Source organism: Danio rerio, chromosome 2 (assembly GCF_052040795.2).
Source record: "Danio rerio strain M-AB ecotype USA chromosome 2, GRCz13ab, whole genome shotgun sequence".
Lineage (NCBI taxonomy): Eukaryota > Metazoa > Chordata > Actinopteri > Cypriniformes > Danionidae > Danio > Danio rerio.
The window spans coordinates 35,673,226-35,690,705 of NC_141022.1; the positions used below are offsets into that span (position 1 = coordinate 35,673,226).

The following is a 17,480-nucleotide window of genomic DNA, read 5'->3' on the forward strand; positions in this document are numbered from 1 at the left end:
CGTTTATAATTTATCAGTCAGCTCAATGTAATATAAATTATATATTATTATATATAAATTAAGTGAGGATTAGATTACACAATGATAAGATTCATTTATAAACAAGATTTAGGTGTCATTAACTGAATATTATACATCATGATGCCTAAATTTCCTTGCAAGTTTAAAATAGAACTCATTTTAAATGTTAATATTTAATATTTTTATTTATTTAAACAAACCGGTATATAATTTTAATCATAGCTGATGCGTCTTGTGTGTGCTGGCATGTATTAGAGTATGTTTTAGGCTAAATTAATTGTGAACCACTGAATTATTATAAACCAATTCACACGTGTATAGTTCGATATACAAAGAAAACACATTAAATACAAGTACACTAAACAAAATGACTTCTGCTGCTTGTTTAAACTACAAATTTAAAATCAGCTGAAACAACACAATTCTTACACTTTTTGGGACAACTTAATTAATTTGTTCAATCCACTTAAGTTTGTAAAAATGATTAAGTTAACTTAATTGATTTGTGTTGGAACAACATGAAGCAATTATGGGGAACCCAGCATGTTTAACAGTGTACTTTACTGTACACTTTAATGTGTACAAAAACAACTTTAATGCATCAAAAAATACTTTTGAGAGAATAAAATGTCAAAAAATTGTCCAAACTGCAACACTGTCATTCAGGACATCAATTTCTGGATATTGGTTATTTTATTATACCTTTAAAGAAACAGATTTAAAAATATTTTTTTTTCCTCAAAATGTTCAATTAATTATTGACTGTGTTAGATAAATAATTGGTTAAGTGTTGAAATAATCAAGTACACAGTTTGTCTCAGTGAATAATTTGTAAAGAGTTTGTTAGTCTGTCAGTCTAACACAGTGGTGGGCAAACCTTTTAGACCAGAGGACTACATCAAGTTTTGCAAACCAATTAAAGTGCCACATGTCAAGTTCTTTAAAAAATAACTTTTATTTATAGTGGCAGTATGCAGGGAGCATGTAATGTTGGACAGAAACATGTCACATTAACACAAAACAGATTTTTTTATATATTATTAAGTCAAATTTACAAGTCAAGTGAATTTGCACTGCTATTTACATTTCCTTATCAATCATCATAAAACAATTAAAATATCCAATCTAATATAATAATAATAATATTAATAATGTAATTTTTAAAGTGGAGAATAGAAAATATATTTTCTGATAGAAAAAACCCTCGCGGCTGTTAGTAAACCATTCAAAAGAGGTGCCTCTTAAAGCTTGACGCATAAAGTTTGTCGGTGTGATTGGCCCCCTATGTTGTAGTCTTTAAAAACAGCAATACTTTCTTAGCATATTAGACCTACTGCTGACATTCAGAGTCAGTTTTTCTCTTTTTTTTGCTGACTTATTTTCAGTCATTAACGGTCAAGTGCATTTTAATATCCGAGAGTGTGTTCTAATTCTACTGGTTGCGCTAACTGTACCGCATGCAATACTACCATCATGGCGTTCACTTGTAATTGCATCTTTATTTACTAATTACTAATTATTAATTCAATGTCAAATGTCGCGATCCCATTCATGTAATACGAGCATGCGAGTCTCTTTGCTTGCGAGCCGATTTCCTCTGCTCTTGCACAAAACTTCTTACACACCCTCAAATATACGCTGCTCAAGCGCAGATCCTCTTGTGCGCTCACAAATAAACGCTGCTAAAGTGGGATTTTGTCTCCAACATTTATCAGATTTACTAGGAATATTTATGAATTTCTCTAATAGACCTACAGAGCGACATTAATGTGTCCTGAAGCAAAGTGAAATGGCTATAAATTCCAGAAAGATAAATCATTATATGCAGAGCCCTAGACCTTTATCTATAAAGTATAGTTATGGAAACCGTGTTCATCTTAACTGAAAACTACGTTAAGTTTGCAGTCCTTACGCATCAAGCACCTGTCAGTCAGTCAGCACGTAACCTTAAAGGGTTAAACAAATAACGCACAGCTCTACTACGGTTATAGAAAAGTTCATGCAGTTATAATTTACTTACCTTTTAATATGTTTTGGTGTGATTTATAACCCGCTATAAAAAAAAAAACGACTGAGTGTTTTGAATGAGAAGCTGTAATGTAGCCGTGGTGGGATAAATTTTGGTGTGGAGCCCAGCCACAAATTTTGTTTTCTTTTTGCCCTTTTCTGTAAATACTGACAAATGTTCTTATCATATTGTGAAATTTTTGATTCTCAAATATCTGATAGAACATATATTTTGTCTTTTAAACAGCTTAAAAATTGTCATATTATTTGTTATATGACGGGTAATGGGCACAGCCGTTGTTGCTAGAAGGGATACAGCTGTGATCGGAAGTTAATGAGAAGTATTTATATTATTTAATAAATGACACATTAATTTATTAGCATCTACCGCTACCTCTACCCTAAACTCAACCATCACTGTAAATATATTATTTGTTGTACAGTTTAATAAAAATTATGCTATATTGATGTGAATATCCTCAGCTGTATGCCATCTAGACTACACCCTCTCATGCAGCTCGGTGAGAGAGTCGAGTTACTGGATTTTGGTCATGTTTATAATTATTATTATTATTATTAATATTATGTCACAGTTTAAGCAACTGTTTATCTAGGACAGGAATAAAGAAAATGTTCTAGTAACATAAACAGTGTGTATCTTACGTGAATAAAGCACATCGTGCAGTTACATTGAAAAATTATTATTATTGCCGTCTCCTTTTAAATTGTATGTTTTGCTTGTAGTTATGTGAATTTCAATGTCTGAAACCTGAAATAAATTGTTTGCGCCATCAGATTTGAATTTCAACAGTTGATGACGTGCACACTGAACGTTCTAATCACACCGGTGTGATCGTATGCATGAAAGGGTTATTATAATAAATAAAACTGACACTCATTCATCTGCCTGTAACATAATCACAGGGCTTCCTGAAGACTCCAGCAGCAAATGATGAATGTAGGATGAATAAATCAGTCAAGGGGTTCCACAACAAACATCTAAACACAAAACAAGAATAATGTTCTATTAATGCTGCACCTAAAATTATATTTGAGTATTACCAGTAGCAGCCAGAGCAGGGTGGCCTTTGTTGACAGCAGTCTGGTCAGCCCTGAAGCCCGGTGAAGACGAGTGCGTCTGGTGACCTCAGCGCAAGGACACGAGTCGCGACACACGTCTCTCTTTCACCACTACTGCATGTGCTTGTACAAGCATCCAGCTGAGCTCGGGCCTGGACAATTCTCAAATGACAGACACGCAGCACAATCACACAGCAGCCAAGCAGCAGCACTATTATCTGCTGACTAACACTGAGCGGCCACTGAGAGCTACTTCTGACTGATAATGACAAAATGCCAGTCACACCAGCACATCTAAGGTGATCAAGCACAGTGTTGAGTAAGCAAAGTCCTTCTTTATGTGCTTTGCAAGCTGTGGTGATACTTTAGGTCTATTTAAACGAAGACAAAACTGCGATATCTAAAGCAAGTGTTTCAATTCCTAACAAGCAAATGAGAGTAAAACTAAATCTTAATTTTGCCTGAGAATGTCATGTGGTTTTTTGTAATTATCAAAATGCAAAAACTGTTTGCTGTAAATGCTGATGCACATGAACTTCATTTTGGCAAGTTTGAGTAGCTTAGAATGTACTCTTAAAAATGCAAAATAGGCTGTTCAACTTCATAAATATAGCCATCATCTGAGTCTGACTCATGGAATAGTGACCAAGTAACAGGCACAGTATGCTATTTTTGCAACTAGAGGGCTCATATTCACAACAAACAAAGTATTTTGACGATGACATGACTTAGTGTGGAATCATGGGATTTGTGGTCTTCATTACATCCTTCAAGACCCCTGAAGAAGTCATGTTCATGTATGAGCAACATATGTTTATGGTATTATAAAGCAGTAAGGCCGAACACCACCCAAGTAAAATGAAACAGCTGAAGCAATTTCTGATGAAAGACGAAATCAAATTAAAAGCAGCAGATATGGCGTTTATCCAATCCAGGCTTATTCTGAAAACATATCTCTATATACATTTCTGGACAATGTCAAATACATTGCACAAAGTACGTTTTTGCAGTTTTTGTTTTCGCAAATCCACCAGAGGCCGCTGTCGACTGACTGAATGACTGACTGATCGACTGACCCACCCTTTTCCTTCCTTATACCCAACCAATAGTGTTTTCAAAAGCACAGATTAACCCCTGCACCCCCTTCCCTAAACCCAACTGACAGTTTTAAAAAGCAATCCAGAAAACGTTTTTCGTTTTCAGATTTTACCATATTCTCACCGTTACTTACTTGTTTATTTTATTTTTTGGTCAACTCATGGTCTCTCTGCTTCCCAAGTCTGCTGACCTACATAGCAAGCTAACTGAACAAACTGGTAACAGCGGGAAAGGTAAGCGCAAAAAGGAACATCGTCATACCACCGGAACATTTTTGTCACTTTGCTTTCAAAATGAAAAAAAAAAAAGCAGCCAAACGTACTTCTGGCTACATAATTTGCGATCTCCAGAAATGTATATTTGGCTACATTTTCAGAATGAGCCTGCGCTGTTTTTTCCACGCCAGTCGACCCTTTTTTACCAGTCGTGATCACATAAAGAGGAATCAGCACTGTATCATTATACTTAATACAGGTTCTGTTATAATGCTGCTCTGTGCAGTCTGATAGCATGCACAACATATTAAATAGTCTTTGTTGTTTCCCTGTTTTCGTTAATACACAAACAAAATCGAGGGTGTAAGACATCATTAGCATGACACAGAATGACACAGTCTATGTCACTAGTTAAAATTGATTTATTTCTCTGGTTTTGAACATCCTTTGAAACATTTGTGATAATATAATTACATAATTCAGCAAAATATATAAACCTGTTCTAGTAGTTTTGTATATTTTAATTTTTAAAAAGTAGAAATGGATCCTTTAATCAAGCAGCCGTGCTTTTCCGTGTAATCAACCAGTAACTGATATGAAAGCCATAATATTATTTTATTTTACTTATGCTATATAAAACATTATTAGTTTTTTCATTTACCATTTACATTCCTAACTATTTCATTGTTATTTTTTATTTTATTAGTTTAAAGCCCATATTTTTGGGGTTTGTAAAAAGTTCTGTTATAATATAACATGGTGCTAAGTACTATTATATTTACCATTTAAATGTATCATTATTTTATCATTTATTTTGACAATTTATATTAATATTTTTTTATTTATAATCATCAAGTAGAAGTCCACACCAGGAATATAATGCTAGACGTAACATTTTGTTGGGTTCGCTTTATAAATGAGCAACTAAATCCATTTATAGACCACAGAATTGGGAGCAAGTATTTCTTCATCTTTTATTTCTATCGTGCTTTAACAATGTAGATGGTATCAAAGAAGCTTAACATAGATGAAGTTAAATTGAAACAGCTTTAGTCCAGTTTTCACAGTTCAGCATATTGTAAATGTCATGCTGAAAGCCAAAACACTGAAGAGCAAATCCAATGTCCACCTAATAACTTGATTTTCTTAATAACCCTTAAAGTTGTGGCTCAGTGGGTACCACTGTTGCCTCACAGCAAGAAGGTCACTAGTTCAAACACCGGCTAGCACAGTAAGCATTTCTGTGTGGAGTTTGAATGTTCTCCCTGTGTTTGCATGGGTTTCCTCCGGGTGCTCCGGTTTCCCCCACAGTCCAAAGACATGCGCTATAGGTGAATTGAATAAGCTAAATTGTTAGCTAAGTTAGTTGGTTCATTCTGCTGTGGGAACCCCTGATAAATAAAGGGACTAAGCCGAAGGAAAATGAATAAATAAATCAAGCTACTCCTGCTCTAGTATGATGATGCAAGCTTGCATAACATGTATAAGATAATTATTAATCATTTCCCCAAAATTTCAAGACTAAAAACTAATTAAATTATTCAAATGATAATTAAACATTTTTAGAAAAGGACTCAACTTCACTTTGTGTAAAAGCTAAATGAAATAAAAGTATATTGCAAGTAACTGTTCAGTCTTCTGCAGCTCAATGAAAACACGATGTTGTGAGAAAAATGGAAATCTGCTCAGCACTAAAACATCCCACTGTACAATCCCACAGATCTCATGCACCAGGAATTTCGAGGCAAGCAAATGTCGCGCAAATCCTCTGATTTCCCATCTGGCCACAAATCAATGGCTGCAGATCAGGTCTGCCGTAAAATAGGTCACTAGAGCGATTTATCGTCTTTCCCTCGACTACCATGCAGGCTCTCTAACGCATGAATGAGTACACACAAAAATAAATATGTGTAAGCTAAAAAAAGAAAGACAACATATGCCAGTCCTGCACATACCAACTGGAAAATACCGAATAGCTTTAAAAGCAGGATCACATTTGTTAGCATGTGCTCTTTCATGTTGGCAAATATCCTCATTGTTTCCAGAGCCAATCAATAAAACGCAATAAAGAGATTCCTCAATACTGTCGTCATCCCTGTTTGGAGCTCACTAAACAAAATGCAACCCAAAATACCGAAAACGCAAACAAATAAAGTCCAGAACTATTACAGAGAACACTATTGTCCTTAATAGTACAGTTGCTGTTGAGACTCCCTGCTTCATTCGCTTGGAGCAAACAATGCGAACAATGGAGCATGTTTTGAGCAAATGTTAAAGAGGGTGGACATCTTTTATTCATATTTTTGTTGGTGCTGGTGACAGGGATGACTAAGCAGCGGGTGTATCCGAGCGGCGTTGTATTGTTAAGTAAAGAAAGGTATTCCACTGACCCATTTCACCTTCATTCAAACCACCGAAGAGGAGTTTGAAGACTAAAAACCTTCAACCGATCAACATGTGAGAGCATAAAACATCCACAATTGTGTTCTGTTTTGTTTATGGTCTCCCTTTAATGCTTTAAGCTCCGCCTCAGGAGTGCAATGAGTGAATCTGGAGTTGGATGGGTTTTGCTGCAGTGCAGAATATTACAGTGCGTCCCTGTACAAGGGATTTATTCAATGCCCATGTAAATGAAGCACTAACTGCTGTATCAGTCAACTGTGGACTTCTCCTAAGCATTGGGGGACGTTTTTTTTTTTTTTTTTTTTTTGTAGCTGAGTGGATTAACAGTGTGGGTATTACTGCTGGGGTAAAACAGTGAATCTCTGACATCATTCACTCGATTATATTGTATGAAGGAAAACTTGTGGCGCTCATCAAGTCTCATAATGAAAGCTGGATTTATCCGTTCTGTAAATTCTGAAGTGTAAATTGTGAGCATTTAAAAAATACGTATATTTGTATGCATGCCAGCAGCTTGTCGATATGTAGTCTATATATTTGCATTGCCATCTGGTCCTCATGATGAGGATATATGAGTGCAGTGCCACAGAAAACATTACCACGACTGAGTGGTTCTGTATGGAATGCAGGATTATAGCAAAACGTGCTGTGGACAAAATGGAGTGAAGCGAAAATATAGATTGCACATTAAAATGTTTGGCAGTAGCATGTATTAATATTAATAGCAAAGCATTTTGAAGTAATGAGTAGTGCAATGCTGAGGTTTTAACCCATAACATAGTTTGTTTTGCTTGCTTCAGCTACTAATGATGTCAAATGCACCAATCCAGTTCATTGAGTCATATTCATAATCGTCATGAGTCATGACTCCACATGAAATTGCAGCAAGCTAGCTTAAAGGATTGAAAAAAGCTTATGTTCAGGGTCTGAAACATACAACCTAACCAAAGCATTTTCTTACATAATATAACAAATATATTTGTATATACAATTGTATTTTGGTTCTATTGTTTTTTTTTCTGGACAATTTATTGGTTAAAATGAATGAATAAATCAGAAATTCATTCATTTTCATTGATCCATTCGATTTCTTTTCGGCTTAGTCCCTTTATTAATCTGGGGTCGCCACAGTGGAATGAACCGCCAACTTATCCAGCATATGTTTCACACAAGGATGTCCTTCCAGCTGCAACCCATCACTGGGAAACACCCATACACACTCATTCACACTCATACACTACGGGCAATTTAGCCTACCCAATTCACCTATCCCACATGTCTTTGGACTGTGGGGGAAACCGGAGCACCCGGAGAAAACCCATGCGAACACAGAGAGAACATGCAAACTCCACACAAATGCCAACTGACCCAGCTAAGGCTTGAACCAGCGACCTTCGTGCTGTGAGGTGATAGTGCTACCCACTGCGCCACCGTGACACAATTAATGTCACAACAGCAATGATGATTAATAAAAATCATTTTAAGAAACCCTATGAAGTTTTACTTTTATCTCAAATTCAAGCAGTATTCATCTTAAAACTAGTGCTGGGCAAAGAATAGTTAAGATTGTTTGCATCCAAAAATTGTTTTTTTTTTTTTAGATATGAGTGTGTATTACATATAGAAGCGACATAGAAGCGACCTTCTTGCTGTGAGATAACCAATGAGCCACTGTGAACCACTGTGTTGCCTCACAGGAAGAATGTCGCTGGTTCGAGTCTTTAAGATAAATGTAGGTGTAAGTTATACAGTGCGTTGTCAATTGCAGAGAGGTGAAAAAACAAGTTCTGAAAGACATCAAGCCTCAGACAGGTAAAGTAAAGCAAAAATAACGCAACATTACTTTCATAAAAAAGAAACAAAGTAACGGAACTAGTTAGAGTAACTCAATATTGTAATGCATTACTTTCAAAAGTAACTATCCCCAACACTGCATCCTAGTATTCAGCTATTAAAAGGTTTAACTAGGCTAAATAGGTTAACTAGGCAAGTCAATAGAGAACAATGGTTTATTCTGTAACCAATTGAAGAAAATAATTTCTTACCTATGCTAATACTATTGACCTTGTTTGATTTTTTGTTTTCAATTAAATATTCTAGCCTAACAAAAAAAAAAATCTTCAGAAATAAAATATAATAAGACAAATATATACTGTTGGGGGTGGGGGTGTATTTAAATATTTCACTTGGGAAGGAACTGAAATTTCACACAAGGGCTAATCATTTTCTCCTTGACTGTATGTAGCTTCATTTTATTTTATACAAACTTGAGTGTTTATTTATGTCTTGTGACTTGATTTGACATTTTGGCCACTTACTACATATTTGCTATAAGCACTCTTTTCTAAATATGTCATCAAGGCAGAAATTACAATTATACTCAATTAGATTCAACAGGATTCATTCCAATTGATTGAAATTAGTGTGTTTATACAGTAAAAATGTAAATCTGAGATCTAGCCTAAGGGTTAGTGCATGTGCTCTGACACATGTGATGTGCTCATATGGGACAATGGGAATTCACATCATCTGTCATCTCATCTGTCATTTCCCCATCCCATTCCCCTACTTCTCCCTAGCCCTCTCATGTCTGAATAAAATAAGAGAGGAAATCCTCTGAATTCCAGATGATGCTTTCAAAAGACGCCAATGGGACGTGTGGAGCTGCCAAAACAAGACACCACTGACGAGTCTCTTCAGATTAGGGCTGCGTGATATTGTGATTTTTTTTTCTGGCAATACATATTGAAATAGTTTGTATACTTAACACTAGATAAAATGAGTGGCTCTACTTGGAAATTGGAATTCATAATTGAAATTGATTTATTCATAATAAACCAATTACAAGTATAGATTAATAGTGGAGCAAATATACAAATTAAATAAACAGTATATTAGGGCTTTCTGGGAGTCTAGCGGTACAGCACGATGAAAGGTATCTTTTTCATCTTAAAACGAGTTTTTGTTTTCAACCATCTGTGACAGTGTGCAAAACTGGTAAAAACTGTTTCTTTTCCATGAGGTCATGGCAAAACAACACATAAACAGCTATGCCAATTATCTCCTCAGGTACCGATTATGTGCCTTATTCAATGTTAAATGCTACCGAATGTGAATTTCAATAGCATTATACGTGACATTTATTGCCATACTACTGAAATCAGCATCAGATAGTTCACTTCAGATCTTGAAAATTAAATAACTAGTAAATGGATTGAAAATGAAAGTCAGTAACTGCAAGCTAACAACATCAGTCACACAGCCTATGCTTTTTTCATAATGTTAAATAAGTTAGATATGTATTAAATAGGTTATAATCCTTACCATTTCAACTGGAGTGCAACGGATGACCTTTAAATGAATGGATGGTATTTAAATGTTTCTGTCAAACACATTTGGTGCAGACAGAGTTGGGCGATACCAACCAATTTGGCATCGTACAATGTCTTATGGGAAACATCGCGATGGACGATGGCATCGTCATTGTAGGCGGTGGTGAACTAATTGTTTATGAATAATTAATGAATTCATAACAAATTAATTATTTGTAGCCTACCATTTCAACTACCTGACCCGCATGGTCTTTGTTTTACCCATAACCAAATCATGAATAAACAAAGATAAGTTACACACAAATTAACACCTGTGAATCATTTTTTCGCGGGTCTCTGGCATGAATAAGCAAAGTGATTTGTGTCATTATAATTGCATTGACAAACTTGGTTCCTGTTGGTTGTGCACCTTTTTCACAATCAGAATTTTGCCAATAGAATAAAAATACAAAAAATACAAAAAGATACAAAAAAATTCTAACATAAAAATAATCATGTAGAGCTTCACGATCTTCTATCCCCTCTTGTAATGTAATGTATTTTTTATTTAATGCCATGTCAGCAACAAGGCTATTTTCATGGCAGGAATCTTTCAACAATAAATATACAATTTAAAAATCAACAAACAAAATAAAACATAAATTAAATAAGATTTTTTATGTTAATACATGATAAAAATTCTAAAATCTTTTCTGGTTTAATTTTGTTAAAAATGTCCTTAAAAGAGTTCATTTCATTAAAAAGTCTTCTGGAATCAGTAAAATCAGGACAGTCCAGTAAAATGTGTTTTATAGTAAGAGGAGTTATGCAACACAAACACTGAGTAGGGTTTTCACCTTGGAGCAAAAAACCACGTGTTATTCTATCCTCTCTTGTAAAACAGTAAATTTGTAAATCCATAGATAGCAACAATTGCCTGAGTAGTATTAAAATGAACTTCAAAATGGGCCATTTTTTGTGCTTCACACCTTTTTATTGGTGTTTTTTTCTTTCACGAGTAATGTCCGAAATTTAGAACAAAAATGTTTCTTTGACAACAATACAGCAGGTCGGCAGTGAAAGATGACTTTACTATCGTCAGATTATATGTTTTCTTGCACACCTGGATGTTGGACTCTTTGCTGATGACTTGGCCAAAACTGATTAGCTGAAGTCACGACAGCCAACAGAGGATTCTGCTTAGTTTGAAAACCTTCTTCGAAGGGTTATTTTCACAATTTATGATGGCATAGCAGTCGAAATAGGACAAATGAGCTCATGAATGGGACAAAACCTTGACCTCTGTTAGTGGGATCACCCAACTTTCAAACTACCCAAACCCCCTATAGGCCTGTGGCAGACTATTTAACTTTTTTTTTTTACATTTTTAAAAAAAAAAACTAAACAATATTTTTACTTGTCTAAAAAATGCTTCTTGATTTAAGAATATTTAGATATTTGGACTAGAAATGAGACAAAAACTCTAAGTATGCAAAGCATTTTTTTATATTGCAGATGTGCATGTTGCAATATCAGTGCTAAAAAGCTTATATTGTGCAGCTCTACACCAGGCTACCATCATTAGCTAAAAATCAGGGGCTCCTTTCACAACCGGTCCTGAGCTTTCTGTTCATCTCCTTAACACCCTTTCAGTAAAAAAACACAGCCAGCCTGCCCATGTGTATAATTCAGAGCGCTGTTCATTTACCTCCCATTCATTCTGTCTCACAATGCCTCCTATCACTACCCTAGACATTGCTAATTCATGACGGTGACGTTCACGTCTCTCAGAGTCATTCGAGGATCTCCGTGTCTTTCTTGGCCATTAAAACAGTGTGTCAATAGAGAGCAGGCTCTGTGGCAAAGCAAGAGGAAGCCCCTTTATCCGCCCGCAGAGCTCTCTCTGTTTTCTTGGCAAGTCAGGTGTTCACCGGTCCATGTGTAAGTAGGTTAATCCTTCCTCTCTATCTCCCTCGTTCTGCTCCTGGAACCACTGCTCTGGAGAATAACCTCTCCTTGTAACATGAACTATTCTTAGAACATCACAAATCTCAGATCCACAGCGGATGAACAACGCTGGCATGACTTGTGGGATTTCTGCTCTTGGAGAATTAGGAAAGCACAACTGGCTGACCCAACTTTTAGATTATTTTTAAGAAAAAACGATTTTCTTAGAGAGGTTTTGTGTTGTTTCTAGTCTAAATATCTAATAATTTTTAAATCAAGAAGCATTTTTTTGATAAATACAAAATGGTGTTGTTTTCATAAAAAACAACAAAGTTTTAAGCAAGTTTTTCCTTAAAGCATGTAAAATTATCAGCAAGTGGGCTAAGCAAAATAAACTAGACTATTTCTTAGATTATTATAGATCATTTTAGATTTTTGGATTATTATTTTTGCTCGTATTAAAGAGAATAATATTACTTGTCTGGAAAAAGTCTTTTTAATAGAAGAATTTTTAGATATTTGGACAAGATATTTTGACATTTTGCACTGTACATTGTGCAAATCATGTGACAGCCTGATGTGTGCTTATGAATAATTTAATTGCACGCAAATAAAGAAATTAATGAGCCTATTCCCCCAAATGACACTAATATTAAATAGATTCATTGAAAAAAAAAAAAAACACACACACACGTTTTTTTTATTTTAAACCCAGTTTCAAGCAAAAGTTATGCAAATTTGCAAATCTCGTTTGACTCTATTTTGCCCCTCCGCTAGTCCATGCTCATCTATGAACATAATAACATACAGACATCTAGGTCACGGGGACCACTGGCCCATCTGTCTTCGCTTATGTTCCACTGCATTTGTTGCTTTTGACTAATTAGCTGAGGTTGATCTAATCACAGTTGCACTTGTATGAGGTGGTTTACAATCTCTGTTCTTATAAATTCATCAGAAATATAAAGGAATTCAATGTTTGTGAATAAAAAGAAAATAATTAATAAGTAATTAATCAGTAATTGTGTGATAATTATGTATGAATACAAACAAACCTGCATTCAATTGCATTTCCAAGCATTCAATTGCTTGCTTTGATTAAATGAAGTTGTATGTTTCACAAAGTATTTTATAAAGTAAATATATTATTATTATTATAACAGTTAAAATAAATAATAATTACAGTGTCAATAGAGTAATTGGTGCCAATGCTAAAAGTATTTGTCCCATATTTTTTCCCTAAAAAGTTTTTAGTATTTACCAAAGCATTATAAGCCATTAACTAAACCAACCATTGACACATTTTTGATTTGAAATAAAGACGTATGTCAAAATCTAAGAAAAAGACATTTGCTTAATTGCTTTTAACAACGACAATCCCCTGAAGCACCGAGAATGACACCATCTAAACTATTCATTTTAAAAACACATTTTTTCCATATATACATATAAACAATTTTTTTTTCTAATTTATTTCAAATTATGGGTAAATATATACAGATATTTAAAGGTCCCGTGAAGCGAAATGTGCAGTTTTTTATTTGATGTTTGACTTAAATGAAAAACAAAGTAAGGGCGGGACATATAATAGCTCCTCCCCTTTAAAAAACAGCCAATAGTGTTTCGTTTTATTACCCCTCTCCCAATGAGAGTGGTTGGGCTCAAGCACATCAAATGAAAAGCAAATGAGAAGCATATTGAAGGGGGTGGGGCATATCACATACTAGAGAGCATTTGATTGGTCAGGGTTTGATGAGAAACTGAAGTATGAGGTGATGTTAAAAAAATGTTGACCCATTTAGTTGACACTACTATCTTTACATGTTTGTATCAGAATTATTTCTAAACAAGAATTTTTTCTTTGGTTGCGTCTGAAATCACATACTTCCATACTTAATAGTACACTAAAAACAGTATGCGAGCCGAGTAGTATGTCCAAATTCAAAGAGTTTGAAAATCAGTAAGTGAGAAGTCCCCGGATGACCTTCTACTTCTGGTGAGATTCTGAAGTGCGCATCGTATGGACGCTACGCTATCCTATAATGCCCCGCAAGAGAGTTCATGAATGGGAGTTAAGTGATGCAACTCACGCAGGTAGGTCACGTGACAAAATGGCGGATGTAGTACGTCCATTCATACTGCTCACATTCATACTGTATAGAATAAACTTTTCTAATGTCCGAGTAGTACGTTTAAATTCAAATGCAGTACCTACTGAGTAGTAGGAGATTTCGGACGCAGCCAATGAGAAGCGTCTTGAAGGGGGCGGGGCATGTCAGATACTAGAGAGCATTTGATTGGTCAGAATTTGATGAGTAACTAAACTCTGAGTTGACGTGGAAAAAAACGTTAATTCGTTTAGGCAGAAGTGATAAACTAATATCTTTGCATGTTTGTATCAGTTTTATATACAGAATTTTGTCTTTTTTTGTAATACACTAGCTTAAACGGTAGATATTTTGAAAGACTAACATACTGATACTAACATGTAATAAACATTATTTATTGGACTTTCAAGTATATAGAGAGCTCTGACGTCACTCGCAGTGCTACATGAAAGGGGCGGAGCTAAGGCTTTCTTTTAGTGTGTTGCTTACTGCAACTTTGTGATTGACGATTGATAATGTACACCAGCTCTGCTTAATAACACAACTGCTTGAAGATAAATTAATGCAAAATAAAACCACATCTAAGCACACAGCAGGTCTGCCTTTATGTTTCCCAGGTATTGCTTAAAATATATTTCTGTATACATAAAAAAAATGAGCTTTTAATTTTCAAAATATGACTTGATTGATCTGACTGGTGATGTCAACAAGGCAGTGCACATTAGGGAGGACCCACTACATTAAAAATGAAGTGATTTTTGTAGAAGACTGATATTTCTGAGTACAAATTGTGCAGAGTGCACAGTCTGTTGTTACAAAAAGAAATTGACCAAATTCCCATTAACTAATGTGTAGCTTCCAACATCCACAGCCATGATGACATCACAGAATTCCTCACGACAAATTATGACGTTTTCTCCCTTGAAACAGTCAGCCACAAAATAAATAACACATTCAACATTACATCCAACTGACATCTCGCGTTGCAATTCCAATGCAGTTCTAGATAAAATATACTTCATTGTAAATCCATTGACTATTTGGCACCGCTGATGAACGCGTTATTCCTTAAAATTCATTAAAATGTCAGGAACAGATTAACCTTACACAGTTCAGCCCTTTTAGAAAGCAGAAATTGTGACGTAATAATATTATCGAATAACGTATTCTGTGTAAACTGTTGTCAACAACGGATGAATTCATGTAAATGTTCACCAGCGCCGCATTCTGTTTAACGTTACAGCAAATTTACATCTACTGAACTACCCGCAGCCCAACGGGAACCGACTGGTGCTTCACAGCACAGAGAGTCAAGGAGAATCTAGAGGTTGTAGGGCAGAAACGAGTGTTAAGTGCGTTCAAAGTGAATCCTCCATTGGACTGGACCGTTATTCGCGTCTTGCACAATAGTGAGCGAGTGGAGGCTCCCCTCATCTGAGAGTGACAGAGCGGCCTTACCTCTTCCAGAACATTGACCGTGTTCCGGCAGCTCTGCAGGCGGGTGGTGAAGCTCGAGGTCGTAGGGGAATTGTAATCCTCCGTCGTCTCCGAGAGAAACTCGGACACGGAGATCTGATCCGGCATCCTTGCAAACGCGGTCGCCCAGTAAAAATGGAGGGGAGAAAAATCACAATAGCACCATGAATTAGACAGGGGTGGTCAAAAGCGGAGCGGTCTCTCTGTTTGGGTAAGGCTGAATGGCAAGGCAATGCGTAAAATGAAAAGAAACGTAGCCAAATGCCTGGCACTGCCTTTTCCTTCACTGACTGTGCAAATCCCGTCCCTAGAGAGGGTCGTTGTGTGTAATTTCCCCGTCTTTCCTCTTCCCCTGTCTTAATTATCCACTTGCATCTACATAAAACGGCTCTGACTCCTCTCCTTGTTCTCCCAATGTAAGATATGGGATGCTGGTTTAAAATGCCCTCATTCCGCAGCCTAGCTTTCAAATGCTATGATATTTTAAGTGTTTTCTTCAATTATAGTTGTTCCGGTTTGTAAAGCGGTTTCATTCTGTTTTCCCTTTCTCTTTCCTCCGTTTTCCCCCCGTCCTGACGGTCTGAGCTCCCTGACACCAGCGCGTGCACGCACGCTCATCTCCTCCCACCGCTGATGACGGGATAAACAAGAGGAGCAGCTGCGCATGCGTCACGACGCAATGGAGAGGGGTTTTACTTTAGCTGCTTTGTACAGAAAATCTAATTAAGAAACAAGCGTGTATTCACTTAAACATAATGGTCCCAAAATAATGTTATGGCAGTGAAGTTATTAAAGAAACTATTTTTGCTTTCATAAGAACCTTGAGAAGCTATTGATTTTTTTTTTGAGAAGTTATTAATTTAAAGAACATTTTTTCCTCTTAAAGAAGGTTTTCTTTTTTGAATGGAGAGTTTCCTAAGATGCTAAAAGTTTTTCATGGAACCACTCATGCCGATAAAGAACCTTCACTAAAAAAAGTGTATATATAGTCCATATGATAAAAGGCTATTAATGCAATAAAAACGAGATAAAGACATGCAATAAATATGATAAATTGGTAAAACAATAAAACAAATAAATGGTGAAAATAATAATAATAAATAAAAATGGCCCTTCTCTGTATTTTGTGATTATATTTATTATCACTTATCCATGCCTTATAAATGTAGTCTATAAAGTAAATACATTTATTTGGTTTGACGGTCAGTCATAAATAAATTATACTGTTAAACAGCATAAGCAAGGGTATTTCCATATAAAACAGTCAAATTAGATAGATTTCTAATAAATTGTAGCTTATTACATATAACAAAATTATTACGAAAAATTGTAGCAACTTAGTTGGGATCTCGCATAGTTTCTGACCTAACTCGTGCATCACATTGATAACTGAATAGGACTGAATAGGAATTTAAAAGGGAATTCAATAATTATAATCCACAACTGAACTGGTTTAATTTAAGCATTTTAAAATGTAATATAAGCTAAACTTACTTAATAACATATTTTGAAATCCGTTTATGCACTGAAAATGTTTCCATTAGTCTCTCAAACATTTATTTTTCACACTCCAATATTAATGCACCTTAAAATCCAAAATCAAACAAAAAGTGCTCAGGGGTAACTTTAATATTATGTCTGTGCTCTTTGGGTAAGGGATTCACCAGAATAAACAACAAAAATCAGTCCAAGGCATTCGAAAAAGTTAGAAAAAATAAATAAATAAATAAATATATATATATATATATATATATATATATATATATATATATATATATATATATATATATATATATATATATATATATATATAT

General features: G+C 35.3%; 1 protein-coding gene across 6 annotated transcripts in view; it reads right to left on the reverse strand.

The window, feature by feature from the left end:
* The window catches only part of asap1a (ArfGAP with SH3 domain, ankyrin repeat and PH domain 1a), a 91,934-nt gene that overhangs the window by 72,858 nt on the left and 1,596 nt on the right, over positions 1 to 17,480 (reverse strand). For 4 of the 6 annotated variants that reach the window (XR_015477465.1, XR_015477464.1, XM_087238621.1 and 1 more), the window contains exon 3: positions 15,649 to 15,775. Coding sequence is in view for 3 of the 6 variants with exons in the window: in XM_087238621.1 (XP_087094747.1) it covers positions 15,649 to 15,775 (127 nt within the window). In the remaining 3 variants the exon portion in view is untranslated. 6 annotated transcript variants of the gene reach the window in all.